At 41.6% G+C, this 27,361-nt stretch overlaps 1 protein-coding gene across 8 annotated transcripts in view; it reads right to left on the bottom strand.

Annotated features, from left to right (window-relative positions):
• Window positions 1-27,361, bottom strand: part of KCNH6 (potassium voltage-gated channel subfamily H member 6) — a 179,208-nt gene that overhangs the window by 58,680 nt on the left and 93,167 nt on the right. For all 8 annotated transcript variants that reach the window (XR_005555194.1, XR_005555193.1, XM_039331548.1 and 5 more), the window contains one exon: window positions 17,136-17,344. Coding sequence is in view for 6 of the 8 variants with exons in the window: in XM_039331548.1 (XP_039187482.1) it covers window positions 17,136-17,344 (209 nt within the window). In the remaining 2 variants the exon portion in view is untranslated. The remainder of the gene's footprint in view (window positions 1-17,135; window positions 17,345-27,361) is intronic.

Raw genomic sequence — 27,361 nt, forward strand, 5'->3', positions numbered from 1 at the left:
AAAGGCCCCTCTATGTGTTACAATCATTTGGGCCTCTACAGTTACCTCATCAACAGGTAGCTGTTGATAGACCTGTGCCAAATCAAGTTTTGCAAAAAGGTGCCCCCCCCTTTGAGGGAGGCCAGAATGTGGCTTACCATAGGCACTGGATATGCGTGCTGTTGCAACGCTTTATTCAGTGTGCACTTATAGTCTGCGCATATGCGGACTTCTCCATTAGCCTTTAAAGGCGTTACAATGGGGGTTTCCCATGGACTAGAGTCTACAGGTTCTAAGATGCCCTGCTGGAGCAGCTTGTCCAGCTCTGCATCTATCTTGTTTTGAGGGCAAAAGTCACCCTTCTAGGCTTGATCCTGATGGGCGTGATAGTTGGGTCTAAATGTAATGCAATGGGAGGCCCCTTGTAGGAGCCAAGCTCTTAGCTAAACACATCAGCAAATTCCTTGCAGACTTCTGCAAGGCCCAATGTTCGTAGGCTGTGAAGCCCAGTCACTTGGATTCCAAGAGCCTCGAACCAATCAAGTCCAATAAGACTCGTGCGTTCACCCCCAATTACCACCATATCTAGGAGGCCCTCAAAAGCCTTACACTGCACTTTGAGTGTAGCCTCCCCTTTCACACTGACTTTGGAATTCTGGAAGTCAGTGAGGATTAAATTCGATGGCCTGAGTTTAACTCGAAGGCCACTACTGCTGCAAATCCTTTTGAAGGTGTCAAGTGAAATGATTGATAGAGCGGACCCTGTGTCCAACTCCATCGATAAGAGAACCCCTTGCAACTTCACGTCAATGCGAAGTTTTTTCTTAAGGGGCTTGTGTGTCCCTGTTCTTAGAATACTCCTGCGCAATGCGCAGAAACCCACCCTGTGTTGGCTGGGGACCTTGAAGCAATTCTTCCCGAGTTTGGACCTTCTGGTGACCCAAACAGACGGAGGCAACGTGGCCTTGCCTGCCACATGCCTGGCAAATGGCGGAGCGGAATCTGCTGTCAGCTCGCTTGTGGCGTCCTCCACATCTGAAGCACTGAGGAGATGCTGTGGCCTTGTCTGGACGCCTCTTCGGCCTTCTTTCTGCTGGCTGGTGAAGTCTGTCCACCTCCTCTTCAGGAACTGCTTCTGAATCTTCTCGAGCGTCCTCTTGATGGATGGTCACAGTGGCTGGAGGATTCCTGGCGAGCTGCAAAGCCTTCACAGCGCAGCCTGCTGCTTCTTCAGCTGCAACCTCTCTTAAGGCATCTTGAAATGATACTTCTTCTTTCGTGAAGATCTTCTGTTGCAGTTCTCTACAAACGAAATGATCTCACAGCCTCTCTTCCAGGTCCTTGAACTCACAAGGCCTGGCCACTTGTCGTAAGGCAGTGATGAAGTCCACAGCAGATTCACCCAGCCTCTGGTCTCTCTGCTCGAACACGTGCCTCCAAGCGATGACAGACAATTTAGGCTGGAAATGTTCCTTCAGCATCTTCTTCAAGTCAGCATACGTTACTGACTCCAGAAATGCAGGGGCCACCAGATTTTTAGCAATGTCGAATGCTTCCTGGCCACAGGAGCACAGAAGAGTTGCTGCTTTCAGGCCGTCTTCCCTGATTTGATTCACTCTAAAGTAGTTCTCCACCCTTGCTATGTATGAATTCCATCTCTCTGGGTGGGAGACATCAAAGTCCGTCAAGCGGCCAATTTTTGACATTGTAAACTTTTACTGCCTTCCTTAATTGCCTCCTCTGCAAGCTAGTATTCGGGGAAAGGGTCCTTTTGCCGAGCTCACTTCCAGTGATGCTGTACTGGCAGGCTGAGACGCGAATGCAGGACGCCGTCTTCCCAGTCTTCAGGACTTTCTTGGTGAGTCCTATTTGTTTCTCTTGCTTGCCGGGATCCCACCTTCGTCGCCAGTTTTATGTATTCGGTTCTTAGGCATTAGACGAAGACATTATAATGAACAAGTAATCTCTTTATTGATCTTCTCCTTATAAACAAGCAAAAGCCAAAAGGCACTCAGGGCTTTTATAGAGTTCTGAACCCGGACAGTGTCAGCCAATAAGAAGCTGGCTGATTTTGCGCCTTGCGCATGCGCACAAGGCTGGCGACAGCCAGTCTGGTCCCGGGCAGCTTTTGGTCTGCCTGGGACCGTTTGCAACATTTCTGAGCCTGCTGAATACTTCAACAGGCTCAGGACACAACAGGAACACAGTGCCTTCTCCTACTGTTGCCCATGATAAAGACTGCTGTATCAGATATTAAGATAGGACATTCTATAGTTATAGCTATCATGTATCAGTACCCTAGCTGCTTGCAAATGAGAAGGATATAGCTTCACAGATTCTTATTAACTACATTTATTGAAACTATAAAAAGGAGGTAACATTAAATATTTTTTGCAATTGTTTTAATGTGGAATAATAAACAATCACTAGAATAATGATGTGTCTGCATAATTACTGGAATAATGCTGTGTTAGTAGTATGTGACTAACCTAATGCACATTGCACATGGATACAATGTATGTAGCAAACTCTCCATTGTATACCCGTGAGAAACGAACCTAATGTATTACAATGTGTATTTCTATGTGTATTCCTTTGTTCCTGAGAAAAGAAAAGTATAAAACTGAAGTCTGAACCCGCCCTCGGGGTTCAGAATTGCTAATTGCTATTGCTTCTGAACCTGCACAATAAATCTCTCTGCTAAAACCCTCTGGAATTCGTAAGAGTCCTTTCATTTTCCACAACATTTCTGGCGACTCTGCCGGGACTCTTAGGAAGATGCCATTGACCTTCCAGACAGATTGCCCTGGTGGGTAGCCCCTCTCCTAACGACTCCTCCAAGCTGGCTCTGTGGCCTTTGTTTATGGGGAGACCTCAACGAGATGGGAGGGGAATTCACCCACCAGCGAAGCACTCCAGTCAAAGATCCACCGAGGATAGCAGACGGGTCTTTAATCCACAGAAGGGTCTGGAATACCTGCAGGCAAGTATTATAAAAGGGGATAACTGATCCTGTTTGGATCAGAAGAGGGGATTGATCACCCCCTAGAAGACAAGGCGGCGCCCTTAAGTCTTCAATAGGTAGGATTGTGTGGATGGTTAAACCATCACATTTCCTGAAGAGTGACCGTTGGAACGTCTGGCACTCCAGGTCGGTGGTAGTGTGTTAGGGAGAAATGGGAGGAAACCAGACTAAGAAGGGCGTGGGTCAGACGCCGCTTCAGTGTATGTTAGAAAATTTCAAAAAGGGTTTTTCTAGGGATTATGGGGACCCATGACCAAATCCAGCCATGTTAAAAAGGTTCTGTGAATCTGAATGGACCACCTTTGGCGTAGGGTGGCCCAAAGAGGGATCGGCGTATCCCAAACTCGTGGCACGGGTTCATCAAATTGTGACTGGAAGTGGTCATTGGGACAAATATCCCTATATAGACCAATGGCAGATCAATATTGAAGAAAAGCCTCGATGGTTAGCAAAGTGTCAGATAGAATGTGCTAAAATATATTTGGCAAACCAAAAAGCCAAACCTCAGACAAAAGCTAAGATTTTGAGCCAGGAAGAAAGGGAGGAAGTTGCCAGGCCCCCGCCCTATGTTCCTAGAAGAGAAGAAGGGGGGATATATCAGTAAATTCCACCCACTCCGGTTGAAAAAATGAAGTCCACCTTCAACCAGAAGCCAGTGTGAAAAGAAAGATAAAAAAAGATAGAACCGTTCAGAAAAAAGATCAGGACTTGGATAGCAATGACAGCAAAACATCAGTTTCTAGTTGAACTAGAAGTAAAACGAGGGTAAAAACAGAAGAAATCATAGCCCCTCTAAGAGAAGTTTTGGTCCCTGGACCAAACAACATCAATATTCCGATGCTCCAGTATGTTCCCTTTACAACCACTGATCTACTCAATTGGTGTCAGCAATATGGAGCATTTTCAGAAAAACCTCAAGAAGTAATAGACCTATTCTCCACCATTATTCAGATGCATAATCCCACATGGGATGATATGCAACAACTTATTTCTACTTTACTGGATATGGAGGGGAGAAGGAATATAGGTTAGGAAAATTAGAAGTACTTGCCCGCCGACACCCGATGGGGGAGCGAATTATCAGGCAAATAGAGATACCGAAGCAGTAGAAGAAAGACCAGACTGGAATGCTAATGATGGACAACACCAAACTTTGTTGCAGAATTATCGGCTTTTGTGTTTAGAAGCCCTGAGAAAAGCCGCAATTCATCCAGTTAATTATGCTGCAGTAACTAGTAACTGCAAGACAAAAATGAGTCACCAACCGCTTTTCTCAGCTGACTGATAGAAGTTTATAAAGTAAACACAGGTCTTGATATGGAGGTGGCACAAAATCGCCCACTCCTAATTGAAAGATGTATCACCCAAAGTGCTCCAGACATAAAGAAAAAGTTACAACACACAGAAGGGGTATTAGGGAAGAATATAGCAGATATCATAGAAATAGCTCAGGAAGTGTTCTGTAACTGTGAAAAGGAAGAAGAACGTAAGTCAGATCAGAAAGAAAAAAGAAGGGGATGAATTTTGATAAAATTTCGTATAAAGAATTATTAACTTGGTCAGGTTCGGATTAGCATTTAAAATCTCTAGATGTATTAAGGCAAGAAAATATTCTACAGTCATGGTTTCAATATTTACAAATAGTGGACAGGTGGACTGTAGATAAAAAAGAAGGAATAACACTAGAAGATGGAAATCTGGTTATTCAGATTAAAGATCAGAGTCAGGCCCATATAAAAAGAATTTACAATGCTTTAATAGAATTAGACTCTGAAACAGAATTGGTTAAAGACTGTATGATTAAATGGGCTCAGAATATCCAGGATCCGATCCCATTGGACTTATGGGAGACAATTTGGATTAGAAATGTTAGATTTACACAAGCTCAAAATTTGAGGGAAAATTTTTATAAAATGTTTTACAGATGGCATTTAGATCCTAAAAAATTATCTTGTATGTATCCAAATTTACAACCCAAATGTTGGAGATGTGGTAATATGGATGCGACATATTTTCATGTTTGGTGGAATTGTAAAAAGGTAAAGGCTTTTTGGATTATGATTTGGTGGAACATTCAAAAGATTTTTAAAAGGAAGATAAAGTTCACCCCTCAATTATTCTTATTGGGTATCTTTGTGGATTTAAATGACAAAGAAACTACTTTAATGGTTGAATTTATTAACTGCAGCAAGGTTATTAGTAGGCTCGTATTGGAAGAAGGACTCGTTGCCTACTTTAGAAGAATGGATATTTAAAGTTTCTAACTTTGCAGAAATGGCAAAAAATTCTGCTTATTTGAAGGATCATACACAAGAAAGATATATTATTGTATGGAGAAGATGGATAGATTATATTCAGAAAAAATATGGGACTACAAAGTTTCATTTATTTTATGAGTAAAATTTATAGTAACTGTTGTAGAGATTTGTTTATATGAGTTAATTTAAGGGGAGCTAAAGGTTAAGTATAATGTTTTTTCTTCTCTTTTTCTTCTTTCTTCTTTCTTTTTTTATTATTGTTAACTTTCTTAATAATAACCCTGTACTCTGCTCTGGGAAGCGAGGGGGGAGGGTTGAGGGTGGGTGGGTGGGTGAGTGGGTGGGTAATGATAATATAGTCATGGTAAACGCTTGGGCATTTCCCCTATGCTGTGTTCATATGTGTGAGAGGGATGAGAGGGGAGGAAGGAGTAGGGAGGAAGTAGGATGGTTAGAGGAAAAGGGGAGGGAAGAAAGTAGGAGGGGAGGAGAGAAAGAGGAGGGACATGGGGAAGGATTAGAGAGAGTGGACGCAGCCTGGGGGGAATGGGCAGGTGGTACCAATGGTTAGGAATTTAATTGTATTTTGTATGAATAAATGGAAAATAAAAACTTTTTAATAAAAAAAAGAAAGAAAGAAAGAAAGAAAGAAAGAAAGAAAGAAAGAAAGAAAGAAAGAAAGAAAGAAAGAAAGAAGGTTGAAATGTTAGCAGTGGCCTTGGGGGAATGCGTATTGGACCCAACCAATGTGCCATCTGTAAACAGGAAGGACACTGGCAAAGGGAGTGCCCCCAGAGGAATGGACAACCTAAGGGACAATCTCGCCAGTATGGAAGTGGACAAGGAAGAGGATTTAGAGGGACTTTCCAAAGAAGTTGTAGGGGAAGCTTCAGGGGAAGAGGGCATCCAGCCTATCCCAGTAAGACAGAAGAAAGAGAAGAAAACATGATCGGCTTAGCCGATATGGAATGGGGATACTGAAGAGGACCGGGTTCTATGGTCCCACCCCCGGAGCCCATTGTTAAAATACGGGTGGGAGGACAGATTGTCCCAATATTAGTTGACATGGAAGCCACCAGATCGGTCCTAAATAAATCCATTGGCAAGCCATCAAACCAGACCATCCAAATTCAGGGAGTATCTGGAGAAACTCAATTTCGACCACTCCTGGAACCCCTAACATGCCAGGTGGGACAAGGAATCATTAAACATCAATTTTTATATATCCCAGACTGTCCAGTCCCATTATTGGGAAGAGACTTGCTAAATAAGTTAAAAGCAACTATTTCCTTTGACAATGGGAAGCAATTAATTCAAGTGCGCCATCCAGTGGAAGAAATATGGCGCTTGATGATAGTGACAGAAGAAGAAGTCGAAGGTACTAAGTGGCAACAATTTAATGCCCCATTCCTGTGGGCAGAGGATAACCCCCCTGGATTTGCGAAATATGCCACTCCCGTTATGGTGGAACTAAAACCACAAGCATATCCTGTTAGAGTGCCTCAACGATATTGTACTTCAGAGGCTGCTATTGCCATTCAAGAATTAATCCAAAAATACTTGATAGCAAAAATCATTAGAAAAATTCAGTCACCCTGGAATACTGCAATTCTACCTGTTTGTAAGCCCGACGGATAGTGGAGACCAGTGCAGGATCTCCACCCCGTTAATAAATTGACCTTAATCCTACATGCGACTGTTCCTAATCCATATATTCTTTTAAGTACAATATCTGCATCTGCTAAATGGTTTTCAGTTGTGGACTTAAAGGATGCATTTTTCACCATACCTTTAGCTGAGAATTGTCAGCCGATCTTTGCATTTGAATGGGCTAATCCAAAGATACAAGTTAAAACTCAATATACCTGGACTAGACTACCACAAGGCTTTAAGAATTCACCTACGTGTTTTGGTCAAGCTTTAGCCCAAGATCTTGCATATTTGAAGTTAGTCAGACAAGAGGACTGTTGCCTTCAATATGTGGATGATGTTCTGATAACTGGACAAAACAGGGAGGATTGCTTTGAAAACACATCCAGACTGCTTCAAATGTTACAAGACTGTGGCTACAGAGTGTCCAAAAGGAAAGCACAATTAGTTCAAATGACTGTAATGTATTTAGGCTATGAACTATCACAAGGACAAAGACCTCTGGGTCCCCAGAGAAAGCAAGCTGTGTTACAGATTCCCATCCCCCAAACAAAACAGGAAGTTAGAGCCTTTTTGGGAATTACAGGCTTCTGTAGAATTTGGATTCCTAACTTCGCTCTCACAGCTAAACCATTGTACCAAGTTTTAAGAGGACCAGAAAAGAACCTCTTTTGTGGAAACAAGAACAGACCCAAGTAATGAAACACCTTCAACAAGCCCTTACTACAGCACTGGCTGATATATCTAGGTCATTTTCACTTTATGTCGATGTGAGACAGAATGTGGCTTTAGGAGTCCTTACCCAAAAGCAGGGAAATTGGAATCGCCCAGTCGCTTATCTGTCAAAACAATTAGATATGGCGGTGCAAGGATGGCCACAATGTTTAAAGATTCTAGCAGGAGGCAAATAAGTTAACCTTTTCTGCTCCGGTGGCTGTTTGTACTAGTCATGCCCTGCAGACAATTATTGACAATAAGGGATATTTATGGATTAGCAATCAAAGGATGCATAAGATACAGGCGCTTTTATTAGAAAATCCACAAGTTACACAGCAACAGTCCTTTACTCTCAATCCGGCCACTCTTATGCCAATACCAGATTCAACTATGCCCATGCATAACTGCATGCAAACAATAGAACTACAATATTCTTGCAGACCTGACCTTACAGACCAACCATTGCATAATCCAGACTTTCAGTGGTTTACCGATGGATCCAGCTTTATGGATCAAGGAATTAGATACTCTGGTTATGCAATTTTTTCTCAAACTACAACTGTAGAATCAGCACAATTACCTAGCCAAATAAGTGCACAATTTGCAGAGTTATATACCCTAACCTGAGCATTAGAAATAGCTGCAGGAATGATTTTAAATGTATATACGGACAGTAAGTATGCATTTTTGACAATTCATGCACATGCCGCAATCTACAAAGAAAGAGGATATTTTGGACTCCACAGGCAAGATCATCCAATATGCAACTTTGATTAAAAGACTTATTAAGGTAGCTCAATTACTTTCTAAAGTTGCAATCATACATTGTCCATGACATCAAAAAGACTCAAGCCTTATTACCCAGGGCAATAGGAAGGCAGACAAAGAAGCCAAAAGAGCTGTGTTAGAAGGCCCCCTCTCCAATCAGATGTCACCAGGTTCATGTATTTAGACACTTACTTAGAACAACTTGATCCTACATATACGAAAGAGGAAAGCCAAAAGTTGAAACAGGATGTACAAGCTGAACTGGTTAAAGGCTGGTACACCCTTCCTGATGGATGCATTGCTGTTCCTCTTGCGCTTGCCCGCCCCCTTATTTTTCAGGCCCATAAGCATCATCATTTGAGAAAAACTGCATTATTACAGCAGCTTGAATGATTTTTCTATCTTCCCTTTGCTTCTTCGCTAACAGCCCAAGTATGTTCTCAATGTTCCATTTGTGCCCAAATCAATGCACGCCAACGACCGGTAGTACCGCCTGGTCGACAACCAATCGCTTATTTTCCAATGGACTATGTCGTTGTTGATTTTACTGATATGCCTAGGAGTAAGAAATATGTAGCCCTGTTACAATTGATACCTATTCAGGGTGGATTGAGGCCTTTCCGACTGTAAATAAGAAAGCTATACAGGTTGCCAGAATCTTTCTTAAAGAAATTATTCCTAGATTTGGTTGCCCTTCTAGGATTTCATCAGATAATGGCCCTCAGTTTGTACACCAAATTAATAAGGCTTTAGCCCAGGCATTAGGAATTAAGTGGAGATTTCATTGTGCTTTTCACCCCTCAATCGGCTGGTAGGGTGGAACATGCACATCGCACGATTAAAACTCTTATTACCAAATTTTGTTTGGAAACTCATCTCCATTGGCCAGACATTTTGCCTATGGTTTTCTATGCAATCAGACTGCCTCCCCGCACTAAATTACAACTTAGCCCTTATGAGCTCATGTCTGGCCATCCCCCTTGTCTATTTAAACCTGATAACCTACAACCTGGCCGGACTTGGCTCATAAGCAGGGAATAGACCTACAGAAATTGTTACATCAGTTACAGCTTCATAATTTAGCTGTTTCAAATTTGCGCCATTATATGATGGAACAACAACCCCCTCCAGTGGTCACGGCAACACATGGGTTCAAACCAGGAGATAGAGTATGAGTAAGACACTGGAAATCAGATCCCTTGAGCCTAAGATAGAAAGGACCATATACTGCTGTCATGTGTTCTCCTTTGGCAATGACAATCTTGGAGGGAAAGTCCTGGGTCCACTGGAGTAGATTGAAAGCAGCTGCACCTGCCAATCAAGTAACTTACAAGGTGGATAAAACTGACAAACCTTTAGTGTTAAAATTTACAAGAAATACACCCTGTCGAACCCTACCGGCAACGGGTTCTCAACACACAGTGTGAACATCAGACCTTCCTGAGACACTCCGGAAGCTATCTCTCTATGCACGGTGGAAGACATGAGGATTCTACAGCTCATAATATCTGTTAGTTATTTAATATGGGGAATATACACACATATTCCTACACAAATCAGTACAATGGCTACACAAGAGGTCATACCGCAGAAACCCTCTAATAGAAAACTATTGAGTAGTACACACAAAGAAAGAATAAAAACACAGGGAAACCAGAATTGTCAAAACTGCATCGAAATTACAAAACAAGGAATCCAAATAACTAAGACTTTGATTTATTATACAATGAAACCAGAAGGGTGCCAAGACAGTTCCCCTAGCTCCTGTACATACAATAGTACTACATATAAAGTTTGTAGAAAAGGGGTCCAAGACCAGTGTTATAACCCAAAGTCTAATCCTGATAGTTGGGCCTTACAAATCCGAACACATAGAACAGATAGGAGCTCTAGGGACCAGGCACTATTAGGAATCTCTCAATGGAAATCCAACCCACACTCCAGTTTTAGCGTCACCTTTGATGTTTGTAAGGCAGCTAATTATTGGGCTGCAATAGATGGTTGCAGAGGGATCAGTCAAATCCACAGCTATATCCTAAACCATAAGTATTTGTGCCCACCGGATGGGTGTGCAGTCTCCATGGTCAGATGTAAGTGGTGGTCATGTATCAAGTGGCATACCCAAGACCCAAAGGAGATGGAGCACATCTTGTTTGAAAAGAATAATACAAAAGCAGACTCCTGTGGAAGGGATAACTGTAATTTGGTGACTCTCACAGCCAAGAATGGCAGTTGGTTCTTGGAACAAAATAAATGGAAAAGACGAAATTGGATGTTTGGGATAGGAATAGATGCCAATGGCTATGACCCAATATTAGAGGTAGAAATCAAAATTATATCTGCAACCAAAAGATCAGAACAAAAATCATTATTTTGGTCATATTATGAGGAAATGGAGAAACTAAATATTCCTGAAATACCTAGACATGTAGCCAATACCTTTGTTAAGTTAGCTGAAGATATTGCCCATACTTTAGACATGTCCAACTGTTTTGTGTGTGGTGGAACAAATATGGGAGAAAAATGGCCATGGGAGGCACAAGAGTTAAATTATACCAAGGTACTAGAAATGTCTGAGAATAGTAGTTTAACCTATACAAGCGGGAAAGATGGTGATTGGACTCTCACTTCCAACCTGGTAGGACATGTATGTTACTCAAGGAACAAAACAGAATCTTGCATAGCAGTAGGTGACCTCCTATGCACAGGGACTTGGGAAAATGGTAAATGATGGTCTGGATCCAACGAAACCACTACTATGGATCATTATGCCCTTACTAATGTATCTGGGATGCCCTATCTAAAAGACCCCACAAATACCAGTCTCCTTTGGCTAGCCCCAGATGGAATGTACTGGATTTGTGGAAAAATGGCATACGGACAACTACCTAAGAACTGGTGTGGATCTTGTGTATTAGGAATAATTCGACCAGGATTTTTCCTGTTACCATTAAAAACTAAGCAAATTCTTGGAGTTCCCATCTATGATGAAGTTGGCAATATAAGACAAAGAAGGGAACCATAAGTATTTGTGCCCACCGGATGGGTGTGCACATGTTCAATGCACAGGAGTCACTTGGCAAGAACATGAATGGCCACCTTGCCGCATTATCATAGTTTATGGTCCAGCTATTTGGGCTGAGGATGGAATGTATGGATACCGTACTCCTATTTATATGCTCAACAGGCTCATTAGGTTACAAGCGGTGGTAGAGTTAATCACTAATGAGACTGTGAAGGGACTAACTGAATTGGCCAAAGAAAATGTGAAATCCAGGACATATATTATGCAAAATAGGTTAGCCTTGGACTATCTGTTGACCAAAGAAGGAGGGGTACGTGGAAAATTCAACCTAACAAACTGTTGCATCGAAGTAGATGAAAGTGGAAAAGTGTTGAAGGACATAACAGAAAAAATGGTCAAACTAGCTCGCATTCCGGTGCAAACCTGGAAAGGATTTTATTTGGAAGACATATTTTCAGGATGGTTACCAGGCCTACAAACCATCACAGTTATAGCAGTCTTGTTAATTCTAGGATGTATTTTGATTCCCTGATTACTCCCCTGTGTTATAGAAATAATTCAAAGGATCTCAGAAAGTACAGCCCAATTAACTGCAAAATGTGAAACAATGTTAGCTTTATGGGAATATAAAATTTTGCCCTCTAAAGATCCTGAACTGGAGATAGAATGATGGAAGTTTAAGTAGGAAAACTTCCAAAGGGAGGAATAATGTGGAATAATAAACAATCACTAGAATAATGATGTGTCTGCATAATTAATGGAATAATGCTGTGTTAGTAGTATGTGACTAACCTAACGCGCATTGCACTTGGATACAATGTATGTAGCAAACTCTCCATTGTATACCCACGAGAAACAAACCTAATGTATTACAATGTGTATTTCTATGTGTATTCCTTTGTTCCTGAGAAAAGAAAAGTATAAAACTGAAGTCTGAACCCGCCCTCAGGGTTCAGAATTGCTAGTTGCTATTGCTTCTGAACCTGCGCAATAAATCTCTCTGCTAAAACCCTCTGGAATTCATAAGAGTCCTTTCATTTTCCACAAGATTTCATATTTAATTTATCACCTCATTTATCACCCCTCTTAAGTTTGTAGACTGAAAATTCTTTGATCCCCTTGCTTACTTTCTTTTGATAGAGAGAAAGCCACCCATTTTCCTGATAAAGAAGGAACATATCAAAATTCCAAACTAATATTATTTTGCAAATTGCTATAGTCTTTCTTAGTTCGGAAAAATCCATTTCATTATAATCACCTAATCTGAAGCCCTTTCATATATTTTATATCATTACCCATCATTCCCAATCGGTACAGTCTTTGTTATAATCGAACATATTTTAAAGATATATTAGGAAATATGTGGAATGTTGAGGAAGGATGTGTAAAATATTCAAGAAGATAATAGTCCACCTCTCTATTCCATTTTATGCTAACAGAATGCTCAATCCTATCTCTTGCTCAGGAAGGCAAAAGCAACTGGCAAAATTTTGCTTCTTTTTGACAAGGTTTGGGGTGAGCAAAGAGATTTATCAAACTGGAGATAATATGAAAATATCAACCATTCATTCATTTATTCATTCCAACAGGTGTAGAATGTTTGATATATACACACCTTCTCATACAAAATATAATGAATACTTATCATTTTTAAACTATAAACAGTTTTCAGAAAGATTAATTTTGTAAGTGGCAAACAGACAATACCTACCAACTGTATTCAGGAAATCTATTCCTGTCTTAATGGATGCAAAACACACGAATGAGAATTGGCAGAGATAAGATATCAGACCTGCATGTTTTTTCCTTACATAATCACATTCTCTAAGAAGGGTCAGTTAAGCTGAGGGACTATTCTAAGGACATGTTCCCCAGCTGTCTATTGCTCAAATGTGTAGAACTTCAACTCCCATAATTCCCATTCAGCATGGAGATGGCCAAAGCAAAAATTCAGCAACCATTCTGCTTTGTCTTAAACTTCAGCTGTCTGATATAGACATAGACTCTGTATCAGAGTGTGGAAGGCAGTAAAAAGCTTTGCTTCTACTAGAGACAAGAGAACAACTGCCAAGTTCAAGAATCTCTAGTGAGGAAACTCAGGTTATGTACCTCATTGCCATTAAAAAGAAGAATCTCTAAGGATTTACTCTAAGTGGAAAAACATGCATAATATCACAGCTGGGTAATTTTGAAACCAGGTATTCTAATTCTGTGTGCAGCAAAAATGATAGCATAAATTTGGATTATCCCATTCCCATTGAAAATCACTGTGTTGTGAGAGGAAGAACATCTGCCATTTCCTTCTCCTTTATTATTGCATAGATGGATCAATGGTTGATGGTCTCTGGAGTTTTTGCAATTGCTTGCAAAGTAATTCTATGTTTTTCACTGCTTTTGTAAGACACAGGAGAAGAGTACAGTTCACCTCAAGGGCACAGCACAGTCACTGTTCTTCCTAGACTGATCTTTTTTCAACTTGAAGAAACTCAAAGATTGTTTTCCTCTAGCTCTGTAAAGGCTGGACTACATTACTTTTCTGGATTTGTTTTTGTACAAATAGGATGAAAAACTTTTATCCATTTCTATCTTGGAGTCTCAACAAAACCCCTCTAATTCCACACTAAATTGCCAAGTTCAGTTGTGAATTGAGGAGAGGAAATCATGAAAACTTATTCAAAATTAAAAAGCTTAAAAACTGACCCAAGAGTATTTTACTGTTTAAATAAAACTGTTTTAAGCATCTTCAGTGTGAAAACAGGTCTAACCTGAAATATCGTAAGTTCCTAAAATTCTCTTATTTTAATATACTGCATTATAACAATAACCAAAGGGAATCCAAACTCCCTACATTTCAAAAGTGATTTTCACAAACTTCCACAAACTTTCAAAAGCTGCCTCATTTATCTTCTCTGCCTATCTCTCTCTCTCTCTCTCTTTATTTTTAAGTGTAGGATTATGAATTTGTGAAATATCTTATTTTTCCCATTTATTTTTATTAGTTGATTTATAATCTCTCTTACTTCAAATGACACTGAAAATGCCTAAATCTTGAAATAAAGGGTGAAGGGAATCCAGATCTTTATGTTCCCATGCTTTTTATTACTGGGGCAAGTATCCGCTGATAAATGTCTTCTGTAGAATTTACTGAACAGTCAATAGCAATCTAAATAAATGATGATACAGAAAGTGTTTTGTGATAAGAATTTGAAAAAAAAGGCACTATAGCAGTATTTAGTAGGCTTGTCAGTGACAATACTGTCATCTGCCTTGTTCTTTGGAGAAGGGTAAAGGTATTAATATATGAATACAAAAGAGTGGTTTGCTTGCAGGATATTAATCCAGAAAAAAAGAAAGCGATCTACTCTTGGTAGATTCTATATGGCCAATCCTCAGGACAGTTGTTCAAGGGAAAAAGTGGATGTAGCAATGTTACTGAAACATTTATAATGGTGTTAAACCACAACTGGCATAACAAATATCACAAGACAACTATTATTCTCGGAAAGTACTATTAAAAGAACAATTACAAAACAAAGGCTGACTATGTAACTCTTATGGGAGGAATCCAAATTTTTCACGGATGTGCAAGTACTATCACTGGAATGTACTAGATATGGAAAGATGAATCTATGTAGAAAGACTTGGGAGGCAGATGTCAGACAGGAATGCTCTTCTCAACTTTAATACCAGTTATTTTTCCCAGATATTTTGTATTGCCTCAGAAATTACATCATGGTATATTGTGACAATGAAACCAACACCTATGTAGAGGAAGATTGCTGCTGCTGCTGCTGACGATGACGACATACCATTAAATCTATATTAACTTTCAGGGATCCTATCAATATATTTTCTCCATGATTATCTTTCCCCATCCTAGTCCTTTAGGGCTTCTAAGTTTATCCATCATTGTTGTAATTGAATTCTTTACCTTGCTATTGGTTGTCCTTTTTTTTTTTTTTGCTTCTAAATCTTTGCATAATATCATAGTGAATTCAATGTCAGAAAAGGGACCAATCATGAGCAGCCATTGCCAGAGCCAGCTCAGAAGTACTGACAGATGACAAGTAGCCAGCTCCAGCACTATCAGATGGATTGCTTCTGAGCAGGCAAAGGATGTAGGGCAAAACAGCAAGCAGCAGACACCTCTACTGTTGCTCACTGAAGATGAAGTCATGGAATTACCACTCCCTCTCAATACAAAAGTTCAGTAAACTGCAGAGAGTAGAGCAAAGGTGTTCTCTGAGACTGCTCACATAGAAGGAATATTTCCTCCTACGTGGGCTACTCTCAGACTGTTTCTAATAAAATGGAGCAGCAAGCACATATTTATGGCCTATGCCCATTAACTTCCACTCAGAAACATATTATAGAGATATGAAGTCACAAGTCAAGAGACACTTTATTTTTACTGCTACTGAGTTGTATGGTATATAAACAGAGAGGAAATGGGAATATTAGTAGTAATGTTAGAGAATCCTTCAGTACTATGGCTTCTCTCCTCAGTTTTAATTACATTCACCCTAGATCCAAAGCCCAATATTGACTGGACAGAATCGATCTACCTTTGATGAAATGACTGTTATTACAGTGAAATAACCCAATGACTGTTATTACAGTGAAATAATTCATACTTTTTTTACCATGAATTTACTGGAAGCCAAAGGCAGAAATACAACCCAGCTGAAGAAAATACTTTTTTTTACAAAATACATAATTAACATGGGTGCCTTGCTTAACAATTGCTACTACTTAGTAAATCAAGGACTAACTGCAATATAAGACAGAAGAGTTCAATTGTAATAGCAAAAAGGTGACATAGGTGATTGTACAACAAAGGACAAATTGTTTTATGTGCAAGTTCCTTGTTAGGCTGAAGCAGAAGAAAACCAACCAATGTCCACAATACAGCACTGATCATAAATCCATCATTTAGATTACTCTTTCTGCAGCAATGGAAAAATACAGAAATTCCCACATGGAAGAATCCATTGTGAAAATGTCCTAACTGGTAAAAATGGCAAAACTGACCTGTTTGGTCAGGAAAAAAACAGTAAGTGCTTTCCTGCAAAGTCTTATGAACTTATTACTAAAAGAAGAAAAAAGGGAAATGATGATTTATGGATTTAATAATTGAAAAAGATGAGAATTACATAAGGGACTGAATGGATCTCTGAAATAGTCAAGAAGAAGGGGAAATAATAGGTTCGTATTTGTTGAAAAGATGGAAATAATTTAATTTGTTTAGTTATCACTTTTTTGATTTTTGCATTTTTTCTTTGCACTTTATTCTCTTTGTTCTTCTCTCTATTTCTCTCTTTTTTAGTTTTGTCTTTTACTTATAAAAAGTCTACATGTAACACACACACACACATGCACACATACATACATATATGGAGGGGAATTGGGCAAATTCCATCCAACCTCTAACTACATTAGCATACTTAAGATGAACTGTGCTAAGTCATATCCATAACAAAAATTGTGCCAAAAGAAGAGGCAAAATTACTTCTGCTATGGAATGGGAGTGAAATAATAAATATATAGGGGGGGAACCACTGGGGAACATTTGTACTGTATCCAAAGCAATTTAAAATGTACTGCTGTACATTTATGTTTAGATTATTTATGTGTTCATTTTCTTTCAGCTGTATTTGCCTTCCTCCATCCTATTAGTGATTCATCTTCACGCTATTGCTCAGAAGCCACATACCTGAGTGACTTTTTCAGTTACATTCTGGGTGCGTTCTGTTACTTTGTGCGGGGCGATTATCTCAATCTCTGTGGTAGAGCCTGAGCGATGTTTCTCGAGGTTGAATTCCACAAAGTTGAGGGTGAACTGTGGAATCTGGCTGATTGTCCTATATTTCATGAGGTTTGCATCTGATGTGGAATTCTGGTTGAGTTTGGCTTGGGAACTTTCTGGGGGAAAACAAATAAAATATTTTTCTAGTTAGGTTTTTAGGAACCGAAGATACCTAAACTTAATTATGCAGATCAACCCATTTTTTTAAAAGCAAAATGGATAGGACAGAAGATTTAAAGATTATAAGATCAAAGTTTTAAATAGATAGATCGTGGGGTTTCTCTTCATTTGGTAAAAGCCTTCAGTGATAAAGAAGTATCTCTTTATTCTGTGGAATTTTGATGCTTTGAATAAAATTAAAAAGCTCTTACAATTAACAATATTGTACTTTACACTTTATTTTATAGCTCCATTTGTAACCATTTTATTTATTTAATTTAAAGAAATGCATGTAATATCAAAGGGCAAACAAACTCCTCAAGGTTTCTAAAGTAATTGCCCACATAATCATTAATATTAATTTTAAAATTTAATGAAAACAATAATAGCAATTTCTAAAAGCACTCAGTCCATAGCTACTAAAACTCAATGCATATTTACAACTCAAAACTATTATAAAATATCTGGAAAAGAAATAAATTATTTGCATTTTTTTTCTAATAGAAGTGCATACAAGGTATTTATATAGACAGTATTGTAATCAATCAGGCAGTCAAAATGCCAGTGAATTTTGAATAAAAAATAATTATGAAAGTAATGGAAAAAGATTCTACAGGTAGTCTTCAACTTACAACCATAACAAAGCCTATCCATTATGGTCCCAAGTTGTGATGGTTGTTAAACAAGCCGCCATGTGATCACCTTGCTTAGCTGCACCTATCCCTATTATCTTCAATGAGATCACTAAGTAACCTTGCAGGTTGTTGTTGTTGTTATAATTATTATTATTATTATTATTATTATTATTATTATTATTATTATGGATCATCGCACAGTCAGCCAGATGTTCAGACTGGATTTGGCATTTTGTCTACCTATCGAGTCCTTACCCAGGATCTGGGATAGGCAGATGTGGATGTTTGATGGTATTACAGGTATCGTCGCAGGATGGAAGCAGTTCCTAGTAAGGCCGCATTTTGCATTGACAAATATTATTACTATTATTATTATTATTATTATTATTATTAATGATAGAGTTGGAAGGGATCTTGGAGGTCATCTAGTCCAACCTCCTGCTCAGGGAGGAAACTCTATATCATTTCGGACAAATGGCTGTCCAGTTTCTTCTTAAAAGCTTCCAGTGCTGGCACATTCACCACTTCTGGAGGCAGGTTGTTCCACTAGTTAATTGTTCTAACTGTCAGGAAGTTTCTCCTTAGTTCTAGGTTGCTTCTCTCTTTGGTTAGTTTCCACCCGTTGCTTCTTGTCCTGCCTTCAGGCACTTTGGAAAATAGCTTGACTCCCTCTTCTTTGTGACAGCCCCTGAGATATTGGAACACTGCTATCATGTCCCCCCTCGTCCTTCTCTTCATTAAACTAGACATACCGAATTCCAGCAACCATTCCTTATATGTTTTAGCCTCCAGTCCCCTAATCATCTTTGTTGCTCTTCTCTGTACTCTTTCTAGAGTCTCAACATCTTTTTTACATCGTGGTGATCAAAACTGGATGCAGTATTCCAAGTGTGGCCTTACCAAGGCTTTGTAAAGTGGTATTAATACCTCACATGATTTTGATTCTATCCCTCTATTAATGCAGCCTAGCACTGTGTTCGCTTTTTTGGAAGCTGCAGCACACTGCTGGCTCATATTTAAATGATTGTCCACTAGGACTCCAAGATCCCTCTCACAGTTACTACTATTGAGCAAGGTACCCACTATAGTATACCTGTACATTTGGTTTTTCTTGCCTAAATGTAGAACCTTACTTTTTTCACCATTGAATTTCATTTTGTTAGATAGCGCGGGTGTTCAAGTCTGTCCACATCCTCCTGTATCTTAAGCCTGTCTTCTGGAGTGTTGGCTATTCCTGCCAGCTTGGTGTCGTCTGCAAATTTAATGAGTTCCCCATCTATCCCCTCGTCCAGATCATTGATGAAGATGTTGAATAGCACTGGCCCCAGACCAGAGCTCTGGGGCACCCCACTACACACTTCCCTCCATGTAGATGCAGTTCCATTGAGGACCACACGCTGAGTATGACCGGTCAGCCACTATGGATCCATCTGGTGGTGATGCTGTCTAACCTGCATTTTTCTATCTTCTCACGTAGTAGGTTGTGGTCTACTTTGTCAAATGCCAAATAAATTATATCTACAGCATTCCTTTGGTCCACTAATTTTGTCACTTGGACAAAGAATACAATAAGATTTGCCTGGCACGATCTGTTTTTGACAAACTCGTGTTGGCTTTTAGTAATGATTTTGTTTGCCTGTAGGTGTTTGCTGATTGGTTGTTTGATTATCTTTTCCAGAATCTTCCCAGGTATAGAGGTCAGGTTGATAGGTCTGTAATTTCCTGGGTCCTTTTTTTTCCTTTTTTTTGAAGATGGGAACTACATCACCTCTTTTCCAGTCTTCTGGTAGTTCCCCAGTGCTCCAGGATCTTTGAAAAATATAGTTCAGTGGTTCTGAGATCACATCTGCCAGTTCCTTAAGAACCTTGGGGTGTAATCCATCTGGTCTTTGTATTTGAACTCGTCTAGGCTGGACAGGTGTTCACTTACCATTTTCTTGCCTATCTTAACTTGTATTTCTATTTTGTTTTTTATGGCACTATTTTTGATAGGTTGGTCTGTTTTTTCCCTCTGTGTAAAGACAGATGCAAAAAACAAGTTAAATAGTTCTGCTTTCTCCCTATTGCTTGTCACCTTCTTGCCACTTTCACCCACTAATGGACCAATCGTTTCCTTCACTTTTTTCTATTAAGTGGAGCATGGGGTGCCTCAAGGGTGAGGAGATCTTGAGAGGTCTAGCTCACGTGATAGCACCTCCCCAGCTCACATATGATTTGCCTGTATCTCCCAAACCTTTCCTACTTCCTGAAGCAACTTGTGCTCTGCTTCCCACTCCTCAGTGTTCTTACAGGCCTTGGGCATTCTTCCCACCTCATCGGTGGCTCCATTCTGGAAGTGGGTGGCAATCTGGGAACAGCTATAATAAATTGTGGCCACTCAGAAATGGCATTTGGTTCTGGAATAGAGTCACATGGCCTGCAGGGAGACCAAGGGGTGGAGAGGAATGGAGTATAAGAAAGCTGAGAGTACAGCTGTTGCTTCCAGAAGGAGAACTACAATAAAAGGTAAATGATTGACTGGTGCAGGGATTGGGGAGGGGGATGTGTGGTAGTAAGCAGGCCAAAGGTCTGCAGGGGTCCAGAGGGTCAGATGGGGATGAGGTGGGAGCCATGCTGCAGCATCCTTGCAATCAGTCATAAGGATGGGCAGAACAAAATTTGTTCATATGACTGCAGGGGTGCTACAGTGGTCATAACTATGAAACTGGTCCGTCATAATTAAATCACTAAACATAAATAGTCAGGGACTAGTTGTACTAGTGGCACTTCCCTATTTTATAATGCATACCATAGTTAACTGTTTCTGAACAAAGAGTATTGCCATATTGATATCTTAGCAATACAGTTAGTATTTCATATATTGATTGAATTCTCAATGATGGTGCTTTTCAAGATAAAGGCCTCTATTATATAAATTGTCTGGAGAATTAAGCATATATTTCTATACGCTTTGTTTCTCTTTTCCTGGCTGTGACAAATGAAGCAAATTATCTGTAACCTAGACATACATTTATTATATTTTATATTCTTATCTTTTGTGTTTTTTATTGAAATGTGATGTGAAATGTGCCATACAATAAATAATAAATCCTTTATAAGAAAATTGAAAAACAGTATGATAGACAGAACAAGCTCTGAAGGTTGCATTACTCACAATATCCCTGTTTGTTTACTTATTCAACATACATTTTCCATTCAGAATCCATAGAGAAATGTTCCTTTGCTGTTTTATCTCAGTTGGCCTGAAAAATCACTTAGGTTAATGGTTATAATGGGAAAACTGGAATGAAATCTGCAGTTAGCTCTATAGTTTTGAAATATTTATAATATTAGTATTTGAAAACTTTTGCGAAACTACTCTCTCTAAAATTCTTTTTTCCTCTTAACCCTGTTGAAGCACCTCTTTAATTTTATTAGTCTACTAGGCTATTACCGGATAAATGGCATTTTCTCCTGAATCAAGATACTGTTCAAAATTGGCCAGGCATTGCACAGACAAAGTGGATGTTTTTACCACTCTATTACCCTTGTTGTTGTGGACTCCACTCCAGATGCACTTTTTGAATTATTTCATAATTCCCTTTGCCACTATTGTACATTACAAAACCTTCCATTTGTGAATGAATAAGGCATGATGAACAGTTTGTTCTAGGTATCTAATATGCCTAAAAACATTAGAAGGTACTTAAAATAAACTTAAGAATTACTAAAACATGTAATTTGGGAGGAAGAAGTTAGCACAATTCTTGTTGTTTTCTGTTGTTTCTGATTTAAAAGAACCAGAATGTTCAGGACTTTTCATACTTGATTAAATAGCCATGTTTTCAGCACACTGGCTGAAAGAAATGACAGTGCCAATACAGATATAAGGATTAGATACTCACTCCATTTTAGCAGTAGTGAGAATTGTCCAAAAGCATTCTAATGATTTTTTTTAAAAGACCTATCTTTTAAACATAAGGGTTTGTCTACAAGGGTATGCATAGATCTGTTAACTTTCTTGTTTCAAAATCACTAGTTTTGCTGTGACTTCCAGTTAAAAATCAGTGTATAAATGAGGGAAGAGCACTTCATAGGCTTGCTCAACCACTTTTTGCCAGCCTGTTTTTCAGAGAAGAGTTAAGAAAAAATAGCATTGGTCCATGGGACATTGTTGTACATGCTCCCTCTCAATCTGCACTAGATTCCTCTCCTTTTTCCTGAATTTTCTCTGAGCCCAAATTCTGTATTCTCTAGTTTCTTCAGAAGGGAGACTGGTGGACACTATCTCCAGGCTGGAACTGATCTAAGCTCCTGACAGGAAGTGACCTTTGCAATCCCAAGGAAATCAACTGTTATGCTCAGACTGGGGTGTGTGCTGCAGAACAGATGCATTTTCCAACTAAGGCACTGTTGAGTCCCTCGCGAAATGGCAAGACACAAGAAGCAGTTGTAGTTCTCAGATTTGCTTTATTCTTCATTTAGCTTACAGATTGAATGCTCCGGCAACGCCCAAAACTCCCGGCCTCTTATATAGGCCTTCCCCGGGTCAATGTGTTACTTTTCGCGCGCCAGCACCCGCACATGCGCACAGGCGCTGGCGACAGCCTGTCTGGTCCTGGGCAGCTTGCACCTGCCAGGGACCGCCTGCAAACGCTCCGAACCCATTTGCAAGGCTCAGGACATAACACCCCTTTCCCACGGGATAAAACTACTACCAACATACAACCCCTTTTCTTGATGCAGTGCTCTACTCCCCAGTGCTCCTACCCTTCTACTAGCTCTGTTTAGCCAGCAATGTTATGTAATCCTCTAAGTACTTAGGAGATTTCCTTGCTCTCTGTGACCTCCTAAGCTCTGGGTGTCTGGCAGGTGCCCCCTGACCGAGGGGTGACCTGTGCCTGTTCCCCTTATCATGCCTTGGTGCCTTCCAAGGACTGTGCCTCAATGCCTGGCCTGCTTGCTTGCCCACTGGGCTCGTCAGGCCAGGGCTTCTGTCACTTTGTGACCTGGTTGACCCGCCTAGCTGTAGGCTCTCTGGCCCTTCTAAATGATAGCCACTGTTGGGCATCTCTGTAGAACCTCCTAGGTCCGTCCAAGACCTGTCAGGAGGCTGTCCATCCCCTGAATCCCATTCTGTGTCCGGGCTTGTGTGGGTTTCTGTGCCTTCTCAAAACTCAGTTACTCCCTGATTTGGGCTAGAGGTGTTGTAGTCGGGACTTGGTTCCTCGACCACCTCCCTGTATGTTTGCCCCCTTGTAGGACTAGGGGTAAGGTCAGGCCAACTCTGGGGATTATGTGCCAGCTCTCTTGCGGGTATGGTTTATTGGGATGCTCCCGGGTATCCTCCCTGATTGGAGTACTGTGTGGAGCAGGTGAATAGTGATTCTGCCCCTGGGGTGACTCCCTGGCTGGAGTAGGCGTGAATGCCTGGTGGTTGGATAAGCTCCTAGAATTCCTGTTTGGAGCACTCGCGGAATCTTGGAATGGGCCGTTTGTGGCTCCATCATTGGTGATGGGCAGCAGCTCATGCCCTTCCCTTTGCTCAAAGGGGTCCCCCTCCCCCCCGGAAAAGCTGGAAGGTCCCACCTAGGGCAGAGTTGGTCAATGTGCCGACGCAGGACACGACCGTTGTCCAGGGAGACCTCGTAGGACAGAGGACCTGTGACCCTGGAAATAGAAGCGGGGACCCATGTATGACCAGGCCCGTAATTACGAGTCCAAACCGGGGCACCCACAAGTAGTTGTCTAGGTGCCCTAGGATGTGAGGTAGATAAAGGCAGTCTGTCCGGATGCAACCGGTCAAGCTTTGTAGTCAGTTTGTGCCCCCAGCAAAGTTCAGCTGGGCTTCTTCCTGTAGAAGTGGACGGTGTGGTGCGATAAGAAAGGAGAAAGTCAGCCAACCTGTGATGCCAGTCCCCATAGGTGAGTTTCTTCAAGGCGTCCTTGGTGATGTGAACCATGCGTTCAGCCATACCGTTGGTGGATGGGTGGAAGGGTGCAGAAGTGGTGTGACGAATCATGTTAGCCTGCAAGAAAGCTTGGAATTCGGAGGAAGTAAATTGAGGGCCGTTGTCAGACACAATGACATCTGGGAGCCCGTGTGCAGCAAAAATCCCCCTCAGTACCTGAATAGTCTTTGCAGTGGTGATGAATGAGACAGGTACAACCTCAAGCCATTTTGAATGGCTGTCAACAAGGACCAAGAAGAATTGGCCCTGAAAGGGCCCAGCGTAGTCAATGTGCACCCTAGACCATGGGGACTGTGTTTCTTCCCATCTATGCACAGGAGCTTGGGGCATCTCTGGGCGAGAGCGTTGGCACAGGTGGCATGCATGCACCTTAGCCTCAATGTCCTTGTCTAGGCCAGGCCACCACAAGTGACTGCACGCAAGGGCCGTCATTCGAACAATGCCAGGATGACCCTCGTGGAGGGACCCTAAGACCCTAGTCCTCATTGAGGTGGGGATGACAACTCTGCTTCCCCAAAGCAGACAACCCTGAGAGGTGGACAACTCGTTCCTTTTAGACCAGAAACTCTGAAACTCAGGACTAGGACAGTGCTCAGGCCATCCAGACAAAACCCAAGAAAGGACACGTGAAAGTGTGTGATCTGTGCCCGATTCAGCGGCTAGATCCCTGGCGTTCAGAGGGGACTCTGGCAAGGCTTGGATGGATAGAATGTTAACAGCTGGCGCAGGGTCAGCTTCTATTACTGGCAGGGGCAATCTACTGAGGCCATCAGCATGGCCCATCTCTTTCCCAGGCTTGTGAAGTAAAGAAAAATCATATGCAGACAAAAAAATAGACCACCTGAGCATTCTAGGTGAAATGATTTGGGGAGTTTGCTTACGTGTGGTAAACAGTCCCAGCAGAGGCTTATGGTCAGTGAAGACCGTGAAATGCCTGCCATATAAGAAAATCATGGAATTTTTTAATTCCAGCAACAACAGCCAGAGCCTCCCTGTCTATCTGAGCGTAGTTGCGCTCAGCAGAAGACAGTGTTCTGGAGTAATATGCAACAGGAACCTGAGTTCCATCAGACCTGAGGTGGCTCAGGACGGCTCCTACCCCGTAAGGGGAAGCATCACAAGCGATGCACACAGGAAGGGACTCATTGAAGTGTGCAAGTATACTGTTAGAAGTGAGTAAGGCCTTGACCTCATTGAAACTAGCCTCATGTGTTTGTGACCACTGCCACACTGCTTGTTTGTCTAATAGCCTGTGAAGAGGCTCAGCTACACTAGCTTTATGTGGAAGAAAGGAATTGTAGAAATTCAGGAGGCCCAGAAAGGCCTGAAGTTCGGCCTTAGACTTTGGCCTAGGTGCTTCTAAAATGGCAGTTAGTTTGGATTCAGCAGGGTGAATCCCAGCAGCATCAATTTTGAACCCCAGAAATTCAGTAGAAGGCACCCCAATTTTGCATTTGTCTTTTTTGAGCTTGAGGCCTGTTTTCCTGAATCTTAACAGAACAGCCCTTAGCCTTTCAGCTAGAATGTGTGTGGAGTCTCCTGCAATTAAGACATCATCAAAGTAGGGGCAAACCCCCGGTATACCCCGTAGTGTGTTTTCCATTACGCTTTGGAAAATCCCAGGAGCGACATTCACTCCGAACTGTAGCCTTTTTACCTTAAAGGCCCCTCTGTGGGTCACAATAGTCTGAGCTATAGCAGCATCATCATCAACAGGCAGCTGTTGATACACTTGAGCTAGGTCAAGCTTTGCAAAAACACGCCCCCCCCTTGAGAGAGGCCAGGATATGACTGACCACAGGAACAGGATAGGCATGTTGCTGCAATGCCTTATTCAGAGTGCATTTGTAATCGGCACAAATGCGAATGTCCCCATTTGCCTTTAGAGGCGTGACAATGGGGGTCTCCCAAGGACTGGAATCAACAGGTTCTAGAATTCCCTGTTGGATCAGTTTGTCCAACTCAGTGTCAATTTTACTCTTTAAAGCAAAAGGGACCCTTCTTGCTTTAATTCTAATGGGAGTGACAGTGGGGTCTAGTTTTAAGGACACAGGGGGTCCTTTGAATGTGCCCAGCTGGGGGCTGAAAACATCTGCAAATTCTTTGCAGACTTCCTGCAGGTCGAGTGTTTGTAAGCTGTTGAGCCCTGTGACGTGTATCCCCAAGGCCTCAAACCAATCGAGTCCTATGAGACCCGTTCGTTCACCCCCTACTACTAATAGGTCTAGTGGACCTTCAAAATTCTTATACTGTACGTTAAGGGTAGCCTCCCCCTTAACACACACTCTCGAATTCTGAAAGTCTGTTAGCACAATGTCAGAAGGCCTTAACTTGGCCTGAGTTCCACTGCCGGAACAAATCTTCCTAAATGTATGCAAGGAGATGATTGAAAGTGCAGACCCCGTGTCTAGTTCCATAGTTAGTGGAACCCCTTGTAGCTTCACCTTAAGTGACAGCTTTTTCTTGATGGGCTTGTGTGTGCCTGTCCTAAAAATGCTCCTTCGCGAAGCGCAAAACCCCACCCTATTCTGGCTGGGGACCCTGGTACCTTTCAGGCGCAATTCTTCCTGAGGTTGTACCTTTCGTCGGCCCAGACACACAGCTGCAATATGTCCTTGTTTTCTGCACACCCTACAGATAGCGGAGCGGAACTTGCAGACGGTTCTCCTGTGGCGACCTCCACAGCTGATGCACTTGAGGGGAGCTGAAGAGCTTCCTTTCTGGTTCCCTTCCTTCGTGGGGTGGAGACGGTCGACTTCTTCGTCCGGATCCTCCTCGGAGTTCCCTTGGACTTCTTCTTGGTGCACGGATGCAACATCTGGACTGTTCCTGATCGGCCGCATGTTCTTGATGGCGCCCCTGCTGCTTCTTCTGCGGTGACCTCTCTCAAGGCATCTTGGAAGGACAAGTCCTCTTTGGCGAAAAGCCTCTGTTGTAGCTCTCGATGCCTTAGCCCGCACACGAATCGGTCCCTCAGTCGTTCTTCGAGGTCCTTGAACTCGCAGTGCTTGGCGGCCTTTCTCAATGCGGCGATGTACTCTTTGGCCGATTCTCTGGATCGTTGATCCCTCTGCTCGAAGGTGTGGCACCATGTGATGACGGACATCTTAGGCTGGAAGTGCTCCTTCAGTAGCTTCTTTAGATCTGCGTAGCTGACAGACTCTAATGGGACAGGTGCTGCAAGGTTCTCCGCGATTTCGAAGGCATCTTGACCGCAGACGCACAGCAGGGTGGCAGTCTTCAAGCTATCTTCCCTCACTTGGTTCACCTTGAGGTAGTTTTCCACCCTGGCTACGTAGGACTCCCACCTCTCTGGATATGAGACGTCGAACTCCGAAAACCTTCCAATTTTTGCCATCTTCAGGAGACGGGTCTATCAGCCAGCCTA

Source organism: Crotalus tigris, unplaced genomic scaffold (genome assembly GCF_016545835.1).
Source record: "Crotalus tigris isolate CLP2741 ecotype Arizona unplaced genomic scaffold, ASM1654583v1 scf7180000024437.13266115, whole genome shotgun sequence".
Classification (NCBI taxonomy): domain Eukaryota; kingdom Metazoa; phylum Chordata; class Lepidosauria; order Squamata; family Viperidae; genus Crotalus; species Crotalus tigris.